At 56.5% G+C, this 16,617-nt stretch overlaps 7 protein-coding genes across 7 annotated transcripts in view; all 7 read left to right on the top strand.

Moving 5' to 3' along the window:
- Positions 1 to 868: 868 nt before the first annotated feature.
- CHGG_01770 (uncharacterized protein) lies at positions 869 to 1,792 on the top strand (the record flags this gene model as incomplete). The annotated part of the gene is made up of 2 exons (XM_001220990.1): positions 869 to 1,465; positions 1,535 to 1,792. The coding sequence occupies 2 exons, from the start codon at positions 869 to 871 to the stop codon at positions 1,790 to 1,792; spliced, it is 855 nt and encodes a 284-aa protein (XP_001220991.1).
- A 1,325-nt stretch (positions 1,793 to 3,117) lies between these two features.
- On the top strand, positions 3,118 to 5,200 carry CHGG_01769 (uncharacterized protein; the record flags this gene model as incomplete). The annotated part of the gene is made up of 4 exons (XM_001220989.1): positions 3,118 to 3,801; positions 4,000 to 4,334; positions 4,417 to 4,983; positions 5,074 to 5,200. 4 exons carry the CDS (start codon positions 3,118 to 3,120, stop codon positions 5,198 to 5,200), a joined length of 1,713 nt encoding a protein of 570 aa, XP_001220990.1.
- Positions 5,201 to 5,755: 555 nt separating this feature from the next.
- Positions 5,756 to 6,679, top strand: CHGG_01768 (uncharacterized protein; the record flags this gene model as incomplete). Its single annotated transcript, XM_001220988.1, has 2 exons — positions 5,756 to 5,871; positions 5,929 to 6,679. The coding sequence occupies 2 exons, from the start codon at positions 5,756 to 5,758 to the stop codon at positions 6,677 to 6,679; spliced, it is 867 nt and encodes a 288-aa protein (XP_001220989.1).
- A 997-nt stretch (positions 6,680 to 7,676) lies between these two features.
- On the top strand, positions 7,677 to 8,367 carry CHGG_01767 (uncharacterized protein; the record flags this gene model as incomplete). The annotated part of the gene is made up of 2 exons (XM_001220987.1): positions 7,677 to 7,826; positions 7,882 to 8,367. The coding sequence occupies 2 exons, from the start codon at positions 7,677 to 7,679 to the stop codon at positions 8,365 to 8,367; spliced, it is 636 nt and encodes a 211-aa protein (XP_001220988.1).
- Positions 8,368 to 9,124: 757 nt separating this feature from the next.
- CHGG_01766 (uncharacterized protein) lies at positions 9,125 to 9,391 on the top strand (the record flags this gene model as incomplete). Its single annotated transcript, XM_001220986.1, has 1 exon — positions 9,125 to 9,391. The coding sequence occupies one exon, from the start codon at positions 9,125 to 9,127 to the stop codon at positions 9,389 to 9,391; it is 267 nt and encodes an 88-aa protein (XP_001220987.1).
- Positions 9,392 to 13,114: 3,723 nt separating this feature from the next.
- Positions 13,115 to 15,467, top strand: CHGG_01765 (uncharacterized protein; the record flags this gene model as incomplete). The annotated part of the gene is made up of 2 exons (XM_001220985.1): positions 13,115 to 13,383; positions 13,925 to 15,467. The coding sequence occupies 2 exons, from the start codon at positions 13,115 to 13,117 to the stop codon at positions 15,465 to 15,467; spliced, it is 1,812 nt and encodes a 603-aa protein (XP_001220986.1).
- A 458-nt stretch (positions 15,468 to 15,925) lies between these two features.
- CHGG_01764 (uncharacterized protein) overlaps positions 15,926 to 16,617 on the top strand; it is a gene marked incomplete at both ends in the record, with an annotated part of 3,705 nt that continues 3,013 nt past the window's right edge. Inside the window, one exon of the mRNA XM_001220984.1 lies at positions 15,926 to 16,423. Coding sequence (XP_001220985.1) covers positions 15,926 to 16,423 — 498 coding nt within the window. The remainder of the gene's footprint in view (positions 16,424 to 16,617) is intronic.

The raw sequence follows: 16,617 nt of genomic DNA, 5'->3' as shown, positions 1-16,617 counted from the left end.
TCGTTCCTTAATTGTTGGTATGGGTTTTTCACCCGGCCCGGGAAGGCACGGTTTTCCTGTACACGAAATAGCAGAGGGTCCGGCACGCCCTAGGGCATAGCGGAGTATGAATAATAATATAATAATTATTTTCTTTAATACGTTCAGTCTCTGGTTATTGGGGATTGGCCCGGTTCTGTTCGTTGGCAGGCGGAAAGGGGATAACAAGGGGCGGCGCCCTCAACCTAGATAATCCAGGGGCTTCTCATGGTTGCTTGGGCCGGTCGCCGGCTTTCTAATCGCCCATCACTTGGCTCATCCAAAAGGATAAAGGCTTGCTTGACTGGGTGACATTGAAGCATTGTTAGTGGTACTGTACTTGTAGACAGAACGGCTATGGCATAACCTGACTTGTGATAGGTTCACCATGAGTTGTGTGTTGCCATCGTTGATGACTCGTCGACTTCAAGGCGTTTCTTTCGTAGTCGTGCCAATTATTTAGAGCCACGAATAATCCTGCGTCGGCTGGGCTGCCACGACGGGGAAATCACATATTCCTTTGGGAACCACACGTGTACATATATGTTAGTTGTTCTTGTCAGATGCCCGGGGGTTGTTAGGAGATTGCCGGTGAAGTTCCATGTCGAGAGTGTCAAGTGTCGGTCCCCAGTGTCGGGCCCGCAGTGTGGGGCACCCCCGTACTCTGATTGATGACGTTCGGGAATTTTGACACGCAAACCGTCAGCTTCCAAGCTTCTTCGGCTTCTTCAGCTTCATCATTGCCCGACAACCCTCAATCGCGTCGCGAACACCACCAAGATACCCTACAAACCATCAATCGAGCACGAGCCGATAACCCACACAAGCTCTAGCCTCAACAATCGCGAAGATGGACGCGCTCCGCTCGGCGATCCAGCCGATCACGCACAACCTGCCCGGTCCGATCCGCGACCTCGGCGAGTCCATCATCGGCGACGCTTGCTACAAGGCGCTCCTCCTCGATGTCGACCTCGAGAACACGGCGTGTGTCAAGCTGGCCGTCAGCAAGGGCCTAGGCATCGGCATCGTGGGCGCGTCGTCCATCGTCAAGGTGCCGCAGATTCTCAAGCTGGTGCAGTCGCAGTCGGCCAGCGGCGTGTCGTTCCTCTCGTACCTGCTCGAAACCAGCAGCTACCTCATCTCGCTCGTCTACAACGTCCGCAACGCCTTCCCCTTCAGCACCTACGGCGAGACCGCGCTCGTCCTGGGCCAGAATGTCATCATCACCGTGCTGGTGCTCAACTACAGCGGCAGGGCCAGCATGGCGGCCCTGTTCGTCGCCGCCCTTGCTGCCAGTGTTGTCACGCTGTTCAGTGAGAACCTTGTGGACATGCAAAACCTGAGGTACCTCCAGGCCGGCGCCGGTGCGCTTGGCGTGGCGAGCAAGGTGCCTCAGATTCTCGCGATTCTGCAGGAGGGTGGTACGGGGCAGCTAAGCGCGTTTACCGTAAGTTGACGACGTTTCCTTGTTGAAAATGCACGAATTGGCCTTGGTTCTAATTGGGTGTTTATGCAGGTTTTCAACTACCTCCTCGGCTCGCTCGCGCGCGTCTTTACGACATTGCAAGAAGTGGACGACAAGCTGATCCTATACGGATTCGTCGCTGGGTTTGCGCTGAACCTCGTGCTCGCGCTGCAGATGGTCTACTATTGGAATGCGCCGTCGGCTAAGGCTAAGGGCAAGCAAAAGGAGGTTCCCGTGGCGGCGCCGGTCTCGGCTACCACGACATCAACACCCAAGAGCAAAGGGCCCACGACTCGTCGCCGTGGTTAGGATATGTGTTTCACTTTGCCTTTGGCTACAGGTTCCGGCCAGAGTGCGGCGTTCTTTTTGTGGTTAATCTAACACTAATGCCTCCTTCATTTGTGTCACGAGTGCTTTGACTGCCATCGACCAGTTGCTCTGACACGTTTTCCCCTCGGCCTTTCTTGACGTTCGAGACCGTTCGACGGCATTCTATGACAAGGTCATGTGTCCTCGGCCAAAAATCCACCGCCAATCATTCTGAACTTGACCGCTTCGAGCTCGGTGACCACCACACAGCTCCCACTCTCGAGCCCAGGCCTTTGCGGCTATCTGCAGCTCGGGAGGGACCCGGAAGCTCCGGTGACAGTGGGTTTCTCTTGACGGAGCCACGGCGGTGCTGTGGATTATATTTTTTTTCAAACCCCAACTTCAAGCGCCTCCCCAATCACTGTGGGGACCCCTGATAATCCCCCACACGACCCCTGTCGTGCGCTTGGTGTGAAAAAAAAACCAAAAAATCGAACGAACAGCACTCATCCGATGTGCGTTGATAAGGGTCCAGGCACACAAGGAGCGGTGAAAAGATCTCATTTTAAACTCTGAGAACTATTGATCTTAACTGGAAGCGTCTAACTTCTGGTAAACGCCACGACGTGCCTAGAAAGCTGAGATGAGATGTTTCTCGGACACATATCAAACGTGGGAACAACTCACCGCCAAGCAGCGCTCCATCGTGGATTTTGAAGAATGCGGCGAATGCTCTCGTGATGCCAAGACAAAGCCACTTTGCGAATCGGCGTTCCTGGACCCGCCGATTGCCCCCTGGTAGCCAGCGGACCCTGGTGTTTGCCAGACAGCCGGGCTCCGAGGAAAGAAGAATAAATGGAGCCGCCCCTGCTCGCTGTGTTCTCATCCCGTCTCTCGATGGCGCCATCTGACGAGCTCATCGGATTGCGTCAAAGAAGGTTGCGTGCTCAGGCGTGATCCTAACCCCTTGCCTCCCCCCGCCTACCCGCCGTTTATACAGAGCTACACCAAAAGATCGTGGGGGGTTTGACTCTTTCTCTTCATCTTGATCTTCTTTGAGCAAAAGTAGACTACGCCACATCCACTCGGCTCCATCCCGTTGCGAGCACTTGCACACCTTCACTTTTACCTAACTCGGCATTGTCGCTCTTGGCATACATAAAGCCTTGCGAGCTAGCTTTCTGCAAAAACAAGCTCCCCACGATAATTCTCCTTCCCGCTTGCAGGCATCATCCCGTAGGGCTGAAGCACACGCCACGGTGTAGAAGGGCCGATACGTTCACCCCTCGCATATCTACTACACGCAGAAGAGGGCAGACACAGCAATGGCTCCAGACCTCAACTCGCTCCCGGCTTCGCCCCTTCCGGGCAAGCCCGTCAACCTCACGCGTGGTGGTGGTGGCGCAACCAATGGCGCGACCAATGGCGCACCAGTCCCGGGGAAGAAGCAGCCCAACATCCTGTACATCATGGCGGACCAGCTAGCGGCGCCCCTCCTCAAGATGTACAACCCGGACTCGCAGATCCTGACCCCCAACCTGGACGCGCTGGCGGCGCGGTCGGTGCAGTTCGACTCGGCGTACTGCCCGTCACCGCTGTGCGCGCCGTCGCGCATGAGCATGATCACGGGCCTGCTGCCCATGAAGATCGGGGCCTTTGACAACGCGGCGCCCATCTCGAGCGACATCCCCACCTACGCCCACTACCTGCGCATGCAGGGCTACCACACCGTGCTCGCCGGCAAGATGCACTTTATCGGCGACCAGCTGCACGGCTACGAGTCCCGCCTCACCAGCGATATCTACCCGGGCGACTACGGCTGGGCCGTCAACTGGGACGAGCCCGACACCCGCCTCGAGTGGTATCATAATGCCAGCTCCATCCTGCAGGCGGGCACCTGTGTGCGGAGTAACCAGTTGGACTATGATGAGGAGGTCATGTACCGGTCGACGCAGTTCTTATATGACCACGTCCGCGAGGGGCCGGGGGCCAGGCCCTTCTGCTTGACCGTAAGTTCATTAGTTCATTGGTTGCTGGGGATTGAAATATCTCCCTCCCGTCCAGATCGGGAATCTTGGGTTCCGTGATTGGTTGGGCTCACACGCACGTTGAGCGTGGGGGTTTTCCTGCCGTTCGGTACTCGTGGTGGTGGTGGGCGTATGCACATGCAGAGCGGTAAACTAACAGGGCGGGGTGTTATCTTTTAGGTTTCCTTGACGCACCCCCACGACCCGTACACCATTGAGGAAAAGTACTGGGACCTCTACGAGGGTGTCGACATTGACCTGCCCAAGGTCAAGATCCCCAAGGAGGAGCTCGACCCGCACAGCAAGCGCTTGATGAAGGTGTGCGACCTCTGGGATACCGAGTTCACCGATGAGCAAATCAAGCGGGCCAGGCGGGCGTACTATGGCGCCGTCAGCTACGTCGACGACTGCATCGGCAGGCTGTTGGATGTGCTCAAGAAGTGCAAGCTAGACGAGGACACTATCATCGTCTTCAGCGGCGACCATGGCGACATGCTCGGCGAGCGCGGGCTTTGGTAAGTCTACTCCCTTTTTCCAAACTGTGGATCCTCACGGTCATAAAAACAAAAGAAAAAGAAAAGGCTAACAGCCACGCAGGTACAAGATGAGCTACTTCGAGTCGTCGGTCCGCGTGCCGCTGCTCGTCTCCCACCCCAAGCAATTTGCCCCGCGGCGCGTCACCTCCAACGTCTCCACCCTCGACATCCTGCCCACCATGTGCGACTTCGTCGGCACTAAGCCCGCCTCCTTCCTACCCATGGACGGCGTATCGCTGCTCCCGCACCTCCAGAACGCGCCCGAGGGCGGGCACGACGAGGTGTTCGCGGAGTACACGGGCGAGGGCACGGTGCGGCCGATGATGATGATCCGGCGCGGCAAGTGGAAGTACGTGACGTGCCCGGCGGACGGCGCGCAGCTGTACGACCTCGAGGCGGACCCGCTCGAGGTGGCCGACCTGGTGCGCAGCGGCGCCGTCGTCGCCGACGAGAAGACGCGCCGCGTCTTTGAAGGGTTCGAGGCCGAGGCCCGCGCCAAGTGGGATTTTGACGCCATCACTGCCCAGGTCTTCCACTCGCAGCGCCAGCGCCGCCTGGTCTGGTCGGCCCTGACCAAGGGCAAGTTCACGAGCTGGGACTTTGATCCCGTGGATGATGGCCGGGAGAAGTAAGTTGCGCTCTTGTTCTCCCGTTATCTCTTTCCCCTATTCTTCTTTTTTCCGTTCCAAAGAGTGGGCTCATGCTGACATGGAGACAGGTACATTCGCTCCCACATCCCGCTTGACGACCTCGAGCGTAGAGCTCGCTTCCCGGCCGTGGACGCGTTTGGGCGGGAGACGGGCTCGGTCATCGTTACCGACCAGGCAGGCTCGCATGGGCAGTAGGTGATTTCTGCTGAAATGGTGAAAATGTCCATATCTAGTTAGTTTGCATATGCCTGGTTTTCTCTTTTCATTTTTCTCGGTCTCGGACGGTTTTCGGGGCATGACTTAGCGTGGCGCAAAGCGTTTTAGCATTCCTTAACGATAATTAGCAAGCACTACGTAGATAGCAATAAATGCCCTGCGTTTCAACAACGGGTTGCAAAATCATGTATTTGAGTTCCGATGCTGAATGCTGTTGAGACCTGGGTAAGAGACCTGGGAGCCCAGGCCATCATGCCTTGCGCATCATTGCATCACTGCATCATTGTGGCCAGGTTTGTCAGGGTTAGGGTCTTATTCAAGCACCCCTGCTGAAGCTTTCCTGGAGCTGCCCCTCGTCGCGGCCGAGATGTTTGAAGTACCTCCCACCCATTGTTTAACTCGCCTCCATAACCCACGCGTTCAAAATTCTTACCCCTTCTCCCCATCCCCCCCCTTTCCACGGAAACCAAACCCCGACCATTTCTTTTCAATAATATTCGTACAAACGACACCGAAGTCATGACGTCGCTCAACATGAGCCCCGAGGAGCTTAAGCAACTGGAGCTGTTGCGTAACCGGTTCGCCCAGCTCACGAGCAATCTCGGGAGCTTGCGAACAAGTGTCTCGAACTCGAATCCCCTTCCCACATAGTCAGTCCAACCCGCGCACTTTCCAACTCTGCTTCTCGCTGATCCTCCCCCGCCCAGCGAATCCCTCCAAGCATCCGTCAACATCCTCCAAGCCAACATCCGCTCCATCCAAGACATCGCCACCGAAAACGCCGGCTTGTTCCAGCGCCTCGCCATCCACCCCTCGACGAACTTCCCCGGCCGCACCCAAGAACACATCCTCACCCAACTTTTACGCAAAAAACTCGAGCCGAACGTGGAGAGCTGGGTGGAAGAGGCGCGGGCGACGGCGCGGGGCGTGGGGGTGGACGCGAGTAAGCTGGCGGGCGGGGTGCACCGGCGCGGGGAGCACGACTACGACGACGAGGGCACGTACGGCATGGACGAGGACGGCGACGACGCGCCCCAGGACCCCTTCAGCGAGCAGTGGGCCGACATGCTCGACAACTTCCAGCAGACCCTGCAGCAGTACGTCACCGTCCAGGTCAAGAAGAAGTACACGGCCGAGGAGCGCGCGGCCGGGATTGAGAATGTCCGCACGGGCTTGAGGCAGACGCTGGAGGAGAGTGAGGATGATGATGAGGATGAGGAGGAGGAGGAAGAGGATGAGGAGGAGGATGAGGCTGCCGCTGCCGCGGGCAACGCTGGGGGTCTGGCTACTGGGGCTGGGGGCTCTGCTGCAGCTGGCGGGGGGATGTTTGGGGCGATCGAGCCAGAGCACATCTTCTACTTGCAAGCACAAGGCAACCTGCAGCTTCCTGGGAATGTCCCGATCGAGTCGAAGCGCATACAAACGGTACCGACTCGGCGGGTGGCGCCGCCGAGGTAAATGCGAGAAACACGCTAGGGTCAATGATCCGGTTCTCGCAAGCGCAATTTCAAAACCACAAAACTTTTAACGGCTCGCTTGCTTCGGAGTATCTTCCGTCGCCTATGCTCTATCCGCAACCGAGAGTTGGATAAGGGAGTTCGGAGGACACTGAGCGCGGGGGAGGGAGAGATTTTAGGTGAGAGCCCTTCTATGACCTAGGTATCTCTTGGTTGGTGTGCAATCAATGGCTAATAGGTGGAACGCAGTGTGCGAGCGCTTTATTATGTTAGCTAGGAAGACGTGACAGCTCCTGGCCCTACTATGCGTAGCCGATGATTATCATCGATACAGCGTTATTGCGGTCAGTGACGCATCACTCATGGCCAAATTCGCGTCGTGTTCCGTAGTACGCTTAGAGATTGTCAATGTTATCGACTCTTTTAGTCGACAGTTGCAGCTGGCAGGGCGTGCTGTTAGCATCCACAGTGGACAGCCCGTCTCGTCTGAACCACCCATGCTCCTATGATGACGTTGATCTTAATGGTATCGTCCGAGCCCGAGTTCTTAGAACCCACTAGATACCTACTTGCGTCATCGTATGAGTAAGGTATGCAGTCCACAATTGGGACCAACCTAAGGTACTCAAATACCCGGCCACCAACTACCTAGCACACTGACCTCTTTTTCTTGTACGATACACATTACTGTCCATTTCTCACTTGAGCTACGAAGCAGAACGCACCTAATCCTACATCGATTGTCCACAATATGCCCAAAATGGCCAACCTGTTACAACGATTCCAAGCGTGGGTGGAATCAATAATATCGCGAGCCGGGGGCGAAAGACTCGACGTCAGCCACAGCCCGGGCCTTGAGGTCAGCAACAAGCCGGGTGATACTTCCTCGAGCGACACGTCAAGCCAACGAGAGACCTCCCTCGAGCGATACATCAAGCCAGCCAGAGCCCTCGTCATCTTGTCAAGCCTACAGGCTGAGGATGTTACCGGAGCCCACCATGCCATTCAAGGACGACACGGCCTCAATCATCAGTGATGCTGTTGGCATTGCTGCCGCAGAAGGCGGATTGGACGCCGCTTGCAAGGTGGTTGCCGTCATCGAGGCCGTTGCCTATGGTGTTAGCGTGGCACCGAGCGCCGAAGCGCAGGTTACTGCTAATATAATAACTACTTGTATCGCTAACTATGCTGCCGCGAGGAAAGGCGAGGCCGGGGCTTTCTATCGAAGCCATCTGCGAGCAAGCTCGCAACGCTGTGCCAGCCTCATCCGAGATGCGTCGTACAGGAGCCTTTGAGTTCGTTTTGGAAAGCATTCGTGACGCTCTATCTCAGATTGAGACCTGGGAAGCTAACAGCAATCTTTCTCCCGCCATCGTCTATACCGGCGCCCCGGTCGCAAACTCGGTTGCGATGTTATTGGAATCCGGGTGCAGATTGAACGCTGCTGATATATGGTCTGATGCCGCGGAAAGAGCTCATGATAGACTCCGTAGCACCATTATCAACACTAGCTACAGCACCCCACCACTCCCCGACCGTGCTACCAGCAGCCGCGCTGGCGGCGGTGAACTTCGAAACACCGACCCAGGTCCTGGGACCCCGAAGCGCTGCTGCAAACGGCCAGGCTGCGGGCGGCTATTGGTGCGCTCAGAAAATACGCCGAGAATGCGCACGTCTTGGTGGCATTAAATGTACTCAATGCCGTCGACGCCGGGGGTCTGTCTTTCCTACGTTAACGAGGAGGGATTGGGCAGCTGGAAAGTGCTACCAGGTATTATTATACTGGCAGCGGCGGCCTCGAAAGTTGCAGCGCTTTAATGCAGGCGAACCGGCTAGAAGCAGCTCTTTGTGCTCTCTGGACCTACAACACTAACATGGGCGATCACGAAGTAGCTGGTGGTTTGGCAGCTGTGGCTGCTGGTGTCGGCCTCCGGCTTCCGCCTGAGGACTTTGAAAGATCCTAGCTACCTAGGCTGTCCGATGGCCATACCCAAGATTTTAGTTGGACGCCAGGAGGGGAGGGGAGAGCCGCACCTTCCTCGTATCTACGCTGATATACTACCTAGGTAGCAGCTTCCTTCTGGCCCAGGTAGCCGAGGAAAGGGATGGAGGGAAGGGCCCCAGCCGACGATACTGAAGTTGCCAATTAGGACGGCGAGCTTCGCAGCCATGTAAACCTTGATAAGCCCCGCGTCTTCCGTCGACTGCCTGTACCAAAGCAACAGCAACGGCAGCAGCAGACCAGCAGACCAGCAGCATAGCAGCAGCAGCAACAACAACAACGACGACGACAACGACAACAACAACAACAACACCGTCACCACCATCACCACCACCACCACCATCCCCCCCTCCCTCCCCCGCCGCCAGCGCCACCCCAACCGCAAGTCCCACACCCACACTCGCACCACCAGCACCACCACTAGCACCGAGGCCAGCAGCAACAATGCCCACTGCGATGGAGACCGTGGGACTTGTGGTCGGGGTGCTGGTGGTCGCCGTCTCCGTCGCCGGCATAGCCGATAGCCGCCTCCGGCAGCGTGAGGAGCTGGCTCGGGCCGAGCGCCGGGTGAGAGAAGCGCGGGCGTCGGAGGCGACGGCCAGCTCGGAGGCGAGGAGGGCGGCGAGGGAGGCGAGGCGCGACGTCGCCGCGGCCCAGAAGAGGGAGACGACCGCCGTCGCCGTCGCCAACGAGAAGGTGGAGGAAGTTTAAATTTTTGATTTTTTTTTTGGATGGTGGTCGGTTGTGCCGTGGGTTGTTTTCTATTTTTTATTATAAAAGATAATATATGCCCTGCCCGACTGACAACAAACTGCTTACACAACCTGCCAACTATGTTAAGTCATAATTGAAAGTATGTTGACAGTGAAGTAGAGTTGTCATTGGCCTCAGTACCATTGATAGGCATATAAGCGCGAAGATGAGTGTTGTTGGTCGAAAGTAGGTACACCCCTGAAACTACTACAGACTTTTCATGTTTCACCGTCTAGTTGTACGAGTATCGATTGTGTTTCCTTTGGTTGACTCTTTGTAGCTCCTTGAAAAAGTTCTGATAGCGTTTAGGGAGGTAGTTAAGTATCTCTAGGTAGGTAGGTACCTAATTACCTAGGTACCTCTAGCTCGCACTCACCTCACTGAATATGACGTGTGGATCTCAATGACATTTGGGGAAGTATTGTGGGCTAAATGTGGCGGAGAAACAAGAAAGCCCCAAGATCTTGTGAAACTGTGCTCGTTTAAACATGCGGTGCTGTGTTGTAAAATGGTAATTCCGAGTTTAATAGGCAGGTAGATAATACCTCGCCGTGTACCTACCTATACGACCGGAACTTCACCCTCGCCACAAACACCCCCTTGTAAACAATCTCACTACTACCGTCCTACCCGCAAAAGCCAGAATCTCCTAGGGACTTTGACATGTTCTCAGCCTGTTGCGTCTTCAAACCTAGCAACTTGGCATCTCCAACCTCCTGTTTGCCACGGCGGCCTTTGGCTCCCTTCCCCCCTTTGGGCTTTTTTGCCTTGGCTCGAGTAGCGACGCGAGACTGCTCCTGTGTTGTGACCCGAGTAGAAGAATGCGGGATGCAAAAAGTCGAGGAAAGGCCCTGATGCCCGTCTCCGTGCCGTTGGTTGTTGGGTCTCTGGAGTGCTGGCCGTGCCCGGCCCGTTTGCGTCTTGCGATGGTGATTGCTCCCCGTTCTTGTTGTGATCGAGCTGCTGCGTCTCTTGGGCGGGGACACCCTCCTCGGCTGGCTTAGGGGCCTTGGGTGGTTCGTCGCCGAGAAGAAGATGCACTGGAAAATTGGTGAGGTCAATGTAAACTGAGAGGGAGGGCCCCGTCCTACGGATGGCACAGCAAGTTAGGGCTCAGACGAAGACAGCGCAGCGAACAGGTTCACCGCTAGTACATATGCAAACAATTGAGCAGGGTAGGGGCTAGTTACTTTGGCCCCTGTTCCGTACCACCCTCGTTTCCGGTTGCTGCCGGCTGCTGTTCGCCTGGTGTGTACCGCAAGTGGAAGGTGACGTCTGGGCGTTTGTTGCGGGGCTTTCTCTTCTCTGAGGTCTTGCTTTTTTTCGGGGGCTTGCTCTTCTCCGGGAGCTTCAGGGGCCGGCGGGAGTATTCCCTCAGGATGGAAAGACGACACGGAGGACAAACCCATGTATCATCGCAATCGTCAGGACAAGGTGGCATGGCAGTGGTTGTGATTGGGGTGACTAACAAACGGGCAAACAATAATTTGATTAAGGCCAGGAACCGACGAACTGAGGGTCTTTTTCAGGAGAAGAGGAGGGAATGGAGCTAGCGAGGATACGATTTTTGATGACAGAAATCCGAATTAGAAAAGAGATCAAGAGTTGCTGGTTGGCTTTTGTCTTTGTCTTGTATATTCGGCCAATGCGTGTACCCGCCGGTGTTTGCTTTGATTATTGTTTCAATGGATGCTTGCTGACCTACAGCTTTTGACTCATATTGGCATAAACCACATTTTGTAAAGCTCAAAAAGAGGGGTTGTAAGAGGAAATATGGACAAGCAAGTTGAGTAGGCAAAAGAGACCTTTGTGAAGGGGTGCTCGACAATATTCGGTGAATTGTGGTGAAAAGAGCAAACGAACCAGACTCAACAACAAGAAATGCTATTAGGTAGCGAAAGCCTTCCACCACCAAACAGCCTCACCCCAACCTTTTGAAATCACGTTTCCCCCTTTCGATTTTCTCCCGCGAATACCAGGGGCAGTCATTTGAATGCTATACTGGTGGGAATTTGGGGTCCTCATACGAGAGATGGGTTGAAATTGAAGGTACTAGCATCGTAATAGACATTGAATGATTGGGAGGATGAGAAGATAAAGCGTTGAGTGCGACAAGCTTGAAGCCGTCAACCTTAGGTAGGTTATTTGTCATGGAAGTTTGGTGTAGTGTTCTTTGCACCTTGCCAGTTACTCCCTGAATTACCTACATTCCCCACGGGTGCAATGAATGAAACCCCGTAACCCCTAGTTGCCACATTTGGCAGAGCAGGGCCGCCATTTTCGTGCCCCTCGCCAGTTTCTATGGCTAGGCTCGAATCACATAAGGACAACTCCGTCCACCACAGCCTTCACAAGTCGCCCACCCTGGTGACAAGGCCACAGGACGTGCAGGGGAGCAGGCAGGCAGGACAGGTGGGTGGGCGACAGGCAGAATTCAACACGCGACACACGCCAAAACGGGATGATGTGGAGGTGTGACCAACATACCCCTTCCCCTCCTTTGCCTTCTTTTCATCAACCACACTCTCCAAACTCTCCTCATCCACAAACAAAAAAAAAAGATACCTCGACCCCGATAAACCACACCCTCGTCAGCAAACACACTCCCCTCCATATCCTTCTTCCCTCCCTCCCCGTCCAGCCACTTGCGGAAGGTTTTTTGCGTCACCTCAAGGCCGGCACCGTCCAGGACAGTCCTGTCCTCAATCACGGTCCAGGCCATCTTATCGTACAGATGTAACATGCGTCATTGCTCAAAGTAATCACGTGCATCTTCCAGGGCGAGACGTACGAACTTGTTCCATTTCAACTGAGAGGAGTAAGTTCCTCGAATTATGACGCAACCCCATTGCTTGAGACGCCAGCGGGTGAAGTCGTCGAGGAGGCCCATCATCGATGCTGAGGTTGTCGTCGTCGCTGTCTCTATTTTTAGCTTCTTCTTGTCTACATGGTTGTGGTGGTCAAGGGGGTATTGACACTAAAGAGCAGGAGTGAGTGAGTGTTTGTTGCTGGCGAGCACCCACGGAACAAAAAAAGCTGAACCCCAGGTGCAGGTGTGGGCAAAACCTTCGATTAGAGGAACGAAAAGAGAGGCAGTCGGAAGCCTGAATTCGAGCTTTGATAGACTCGAGTTCTTTCAATTGGTTAACTTTGCTCGGATTTCTTTACTTCTTTGTTTTTTTTTTCATGGTTTCATCTACTATTTTCTCTTTTCTTGATTTCTTGTTCTCCTTTCGAGTTCGGCTTTTTTTGGTCAAGAGCCAAGTGGGTTGCAGCTTGCCCAGCCGGGCGCGGACCCTGGAAAGAATGCACGGCCCAGGCAGGCACACTGCATCTCAGCACCCGCACTTCTCATCAGCCGCCTCAATCCTTCAAGCCGAAACAGGAACTGACTCGACAGCGCGATTGACTAAGCGTGGCGCTGTGCCAGAATGAATAAGGCACGAGGCACGATGTACGAAGCACGAAGCACCTACTCTGAACATTAAGTCGACATCCGCAATTTCGAGATACAGATTTTCAAATTGCAATGTCGAAATCAAATTGTCCCAGTTCCAATTCCATTTCAATTCCAATTCCAACGGCCCTCGAAATCAAACCGTGGCTAAGTGAATGTGCCTCGTCGATCTATACCAAAACGCACCTCCGGGCCGCCAAAAATGACGCCTGGGACGTTTCAAAATGCCCTCCCGACTGGGCACACGGGCACATGGCTCTGACCCACTCTTAGCCCCCCTGGACTGCGGGACAGTGGGGGCTTGGGGGGGTGAGAGGGGTGTAGCCGGGGATTCAGCATCCTCCCTGAACCTCCCTTTGCCGTCATTCGCCCAAATCTCCGCTGGAGTTGCCGTTGATGTTTCCCAAGGGGAAGTCGACGCGCCGACCATGAAGATCTCCTCCACAAGTTGTAATGGGAGCTGGTACTCCTTCATTACCAAGTACCAACCCGGGTAGGTATTTTCCTGCTGCTGGCAGCCGGTTCCATAGGCAGTTCCATACTCTCCTTTTGTTGGTTGTCGATTGTCATGTCTTGGGCTCTCCCAAACCTGTAACACGCACCACTTGTTCCTGGCCTCCGCTCCGTTTGATATTGGTTCGGCGCAGTTACGGAATCTACAGAATCCACGATATTTCTCCAGACGGCATACCTGGCATAGCTGCCATCCCATTTCCCACCATTGCGGCTCTGTACATTACCGGTTAGGCAGTAAGTCACGGATTCTCACCAAACCCGACGGGCCCCAAACTCCGATCTCGACGCCGCGTTTGAGGCACAGGGTCTCAGATGAGACTTCGCCTTTACGGCGTTGGCCAGCCCTCTAGAAACCCTTTACCGACCCCAGCCGCCAGACCATCTGTCTCACAAGGGCTTCCAACCTGGGATTCCAGAAAAACAACTCTCCGATGCCATAAACCACACCCTTCCGCCTCCCATCCGGCTCGAGATCCGCTCCGGTCCAGCCGACGCAACAAGAAAACAAGAAAAAACAGCATGATAACCCCGGGCCACCGGCGCGGGGCGTCGAGCTCGTCGTCCCTCCACAGCCTGCTCCGGCCGCCGCGGCCGTCGTGGACGCGGTTCCTGCGGCCGCTGCTCCCGAGCTTCGTGGCGGACGCCGTGTTCCTCGACCACCACCGGCCGGCGCCGGCGTGGCGGGTGCACGCGACGTCGTACCTGGACGGGCTGCGCGGGGTGGCGGCCGTGCTGGTCTTCTTCTGCCACTACACCGAGAACAACTTCCGCTCGCTGACGCCGTCGTACGGGCTGGGGCTCGAGCCCGACCCGGACCTCCACCGCGTCGCCAGCGCCGACGCCTGGGTCCAGCTGCCCTTCCTCCGCGTCATCTTCTCCGGCCGCCCCATGGTCCACATCTTCTTCGTCATCTCGGGCTTCGTCCTCTCCTACAAGCCCGTGCGCGCCCTCCACGCCCGCGACACCGACCGCTGCTACGCCGCCCTGGCGTCCTCCACCTTCCGCCGCGCCTTCCGCCTGTTCGGCCCCTGCGTCGTCTCGACTTTCATGGTCCTGTGCCTGCGCCAGATGGGCTACCTGACCCCGGCCAAGGACACCCTCGCCGAGGAGTTCTGGAAGTGGAAGGGCGCCGTCTTCCACCAGATCACCTGGCCGTGGGCCTGGGACCGCGACCTGCTGCCGGCGTATGACATCCACCTGTGGACCATCCCCATCGAGTTCGCCCACTCCATGCTGCTGTTCCTCGTGCTGCTGATGCTGTCGCGCGTGCGACTACGCGTGCGCATGGCCACCGTGCTGGGCCTGCTGGGCTACTGCCTGGCCTGTGGCAAGTGGGCCGCGTTTGAGTTCCTCGCGGGCTTGTTCCTGGCCGAGGTGTATGTGCTGCGCGCGGCGAGGGCCAAGGAGTGGGAGGAGGACTCGGAGACGCACCGGGCGCGGGACGCAACTAACTGGCCGCTCAAGATCTTCCAGAGCTGTCTCGTGCTGCTCGCGCTGTTCATCGCGGGCTGGCCCAACCGCGACGCCGAAGAGACGCCGGGTATCCGCTATCTCCTCGCGCAGACGCCGTACCCCTTCGCCACCATGGACCGCCTGGCGCCGCAGAAGTTCTGGTTCGGCCTGTCGGCCGTGGCCATGGTCTGGGCCGTGGGGGAGCTGGCCTTCCTGCGGCGCTTCTTCGAGAGTTCGTTCGCCCAGTACTGCGGCCGCATCAGCTATGCCGTGTATATCTGCCACGGGCCCGTGGAAGGGCTGCTCAAGGAGCGCCTGATCGGGCACCCCCCGATTCCGACGAGCGGGGAGCCCGGCGCGGAGGAATATCAGCCGGCTTTGCCCGCCATGGGGATTAAGGGGCTTATTGGGGACGAGACCACGGCGCAGGTTTTGGTTGGCTGGGTGCTGGGGATGTTTCTCCTCGGCCCCTTTGTGATTTGGGCGGCGGACCTCTTTTGGCGGGGGGTTGATAGCCAGGTGGTCACTCTGGCGAGGAAGCTGGAGACGGCGTGCTTGGACGACACGGAGCCGAGCCCCAGTAGTCAGGGGTATTCGGTGGCGGCATGACATTGCATGTCTGTCTGTCTGTCTTTTGGGTTTTTGGAGTATTTGACTTTGTCTTACTGGATATTAGCGGGGCTGTATACCTAGACCACTGCATAGAAGCATTTCAATAGCATGTGCAACTGTAGTAATTCACCATTTCCCTCAGGCTCAAGTCAGGGTTGTTGCATCCGGGAAAAGCCCACGGTCGGCTCACGATCCCTTCACTATGCGGTATATGATGGATGTATGGCGTACCTCGAACTTCATGCACTCCAAAGTCAGCTTACGCCAAAATTGGGCACCCCACACAGCAGCCCTAACGCGCTGTTAGGCTGCAACGACCAAAGATGTAAACATTCCGTCTCCTCATTTTGTCCCCTCTCCTCTCTCTGACCGCAGCGAGGGATGAGACCGAATCACGAACCCCAACAACAACATCACCAACAACAACAACAACAACAACAACCCCTCCCAACAAAATGGCCTCCGACCCCCCCATCCCCATCCCCATCCTTGAACCCGAACCCCCCCTCCGCACCATCTCCTTCGCCCACAACCCCGCCGTGATGCAAGTGTCCACCGCCCTCCGCCGCCTCTGGCTCATCGACTCGGCCAGCCTCGGATTAGTAGGAGCAGGAGCAGAATCAGAAGGCGTCGAAACCAGCGGCGCCACCGACCCCCAACTCCTGCAATCGGCCTTCCAAGACGCGATGCGCAACCTCGGCAACTGGATCGCGACGACGCCGGCGCACGAGCGCTGGCGCGACGACGTGTGGCGGGCGCAGACCGAGTACGCGCTGCTGGACCCGCCCGAGGGGGACGGTGAGGTTGATGAGGCGGGAGAGGGCCCGCTGTTTACGCCGTTGCGGCGGGCCGTGTATGGGGTGTACGACCACGTGTTTTGGGACGTGTACCAGGCGCTGAAGGAGGAGGCGGGTGCGGTGGGGGTGGGCGAGTATCAGCCGCCGGCGACGGTGGTGATGGTGTTGCGGTTTGCGGGGGAGGGGGGTGATGGGGAGGGGGGGTGGGGGGGGTCGGTGGCCATGTGGTGGTGCCGTGCTGTTGTAGTTGCGTCTCAATACCGTCACGGAGGATGATTGACTTGGTTCTGGTGCTGCGTGGTTCAAACTCAATGACCATCGAAGGTTAAAGGAATCGAGAAATATGTCTC

The sequence above is a fragment of the Chaetomium globosum genome, genomic scaffold (genome assembly GCF_000143365.1).
Source record: "Chaetomium globosum CBS 148.51 scaffold_1 genomic scaffold, whole genome shotgun sequence".
Classification (NCBI taxonomy): Eukaryota; Fungi; Ascomycota; class Sordariomycetes; order Sordariales; family Chaetomiaceae; genus Chaetomium; species Chaetomium globosum.
Note: the sequence above shows the minus strand (reverse complement) of the source record. Positions and strands in the feature narration are given on the sequence as shown.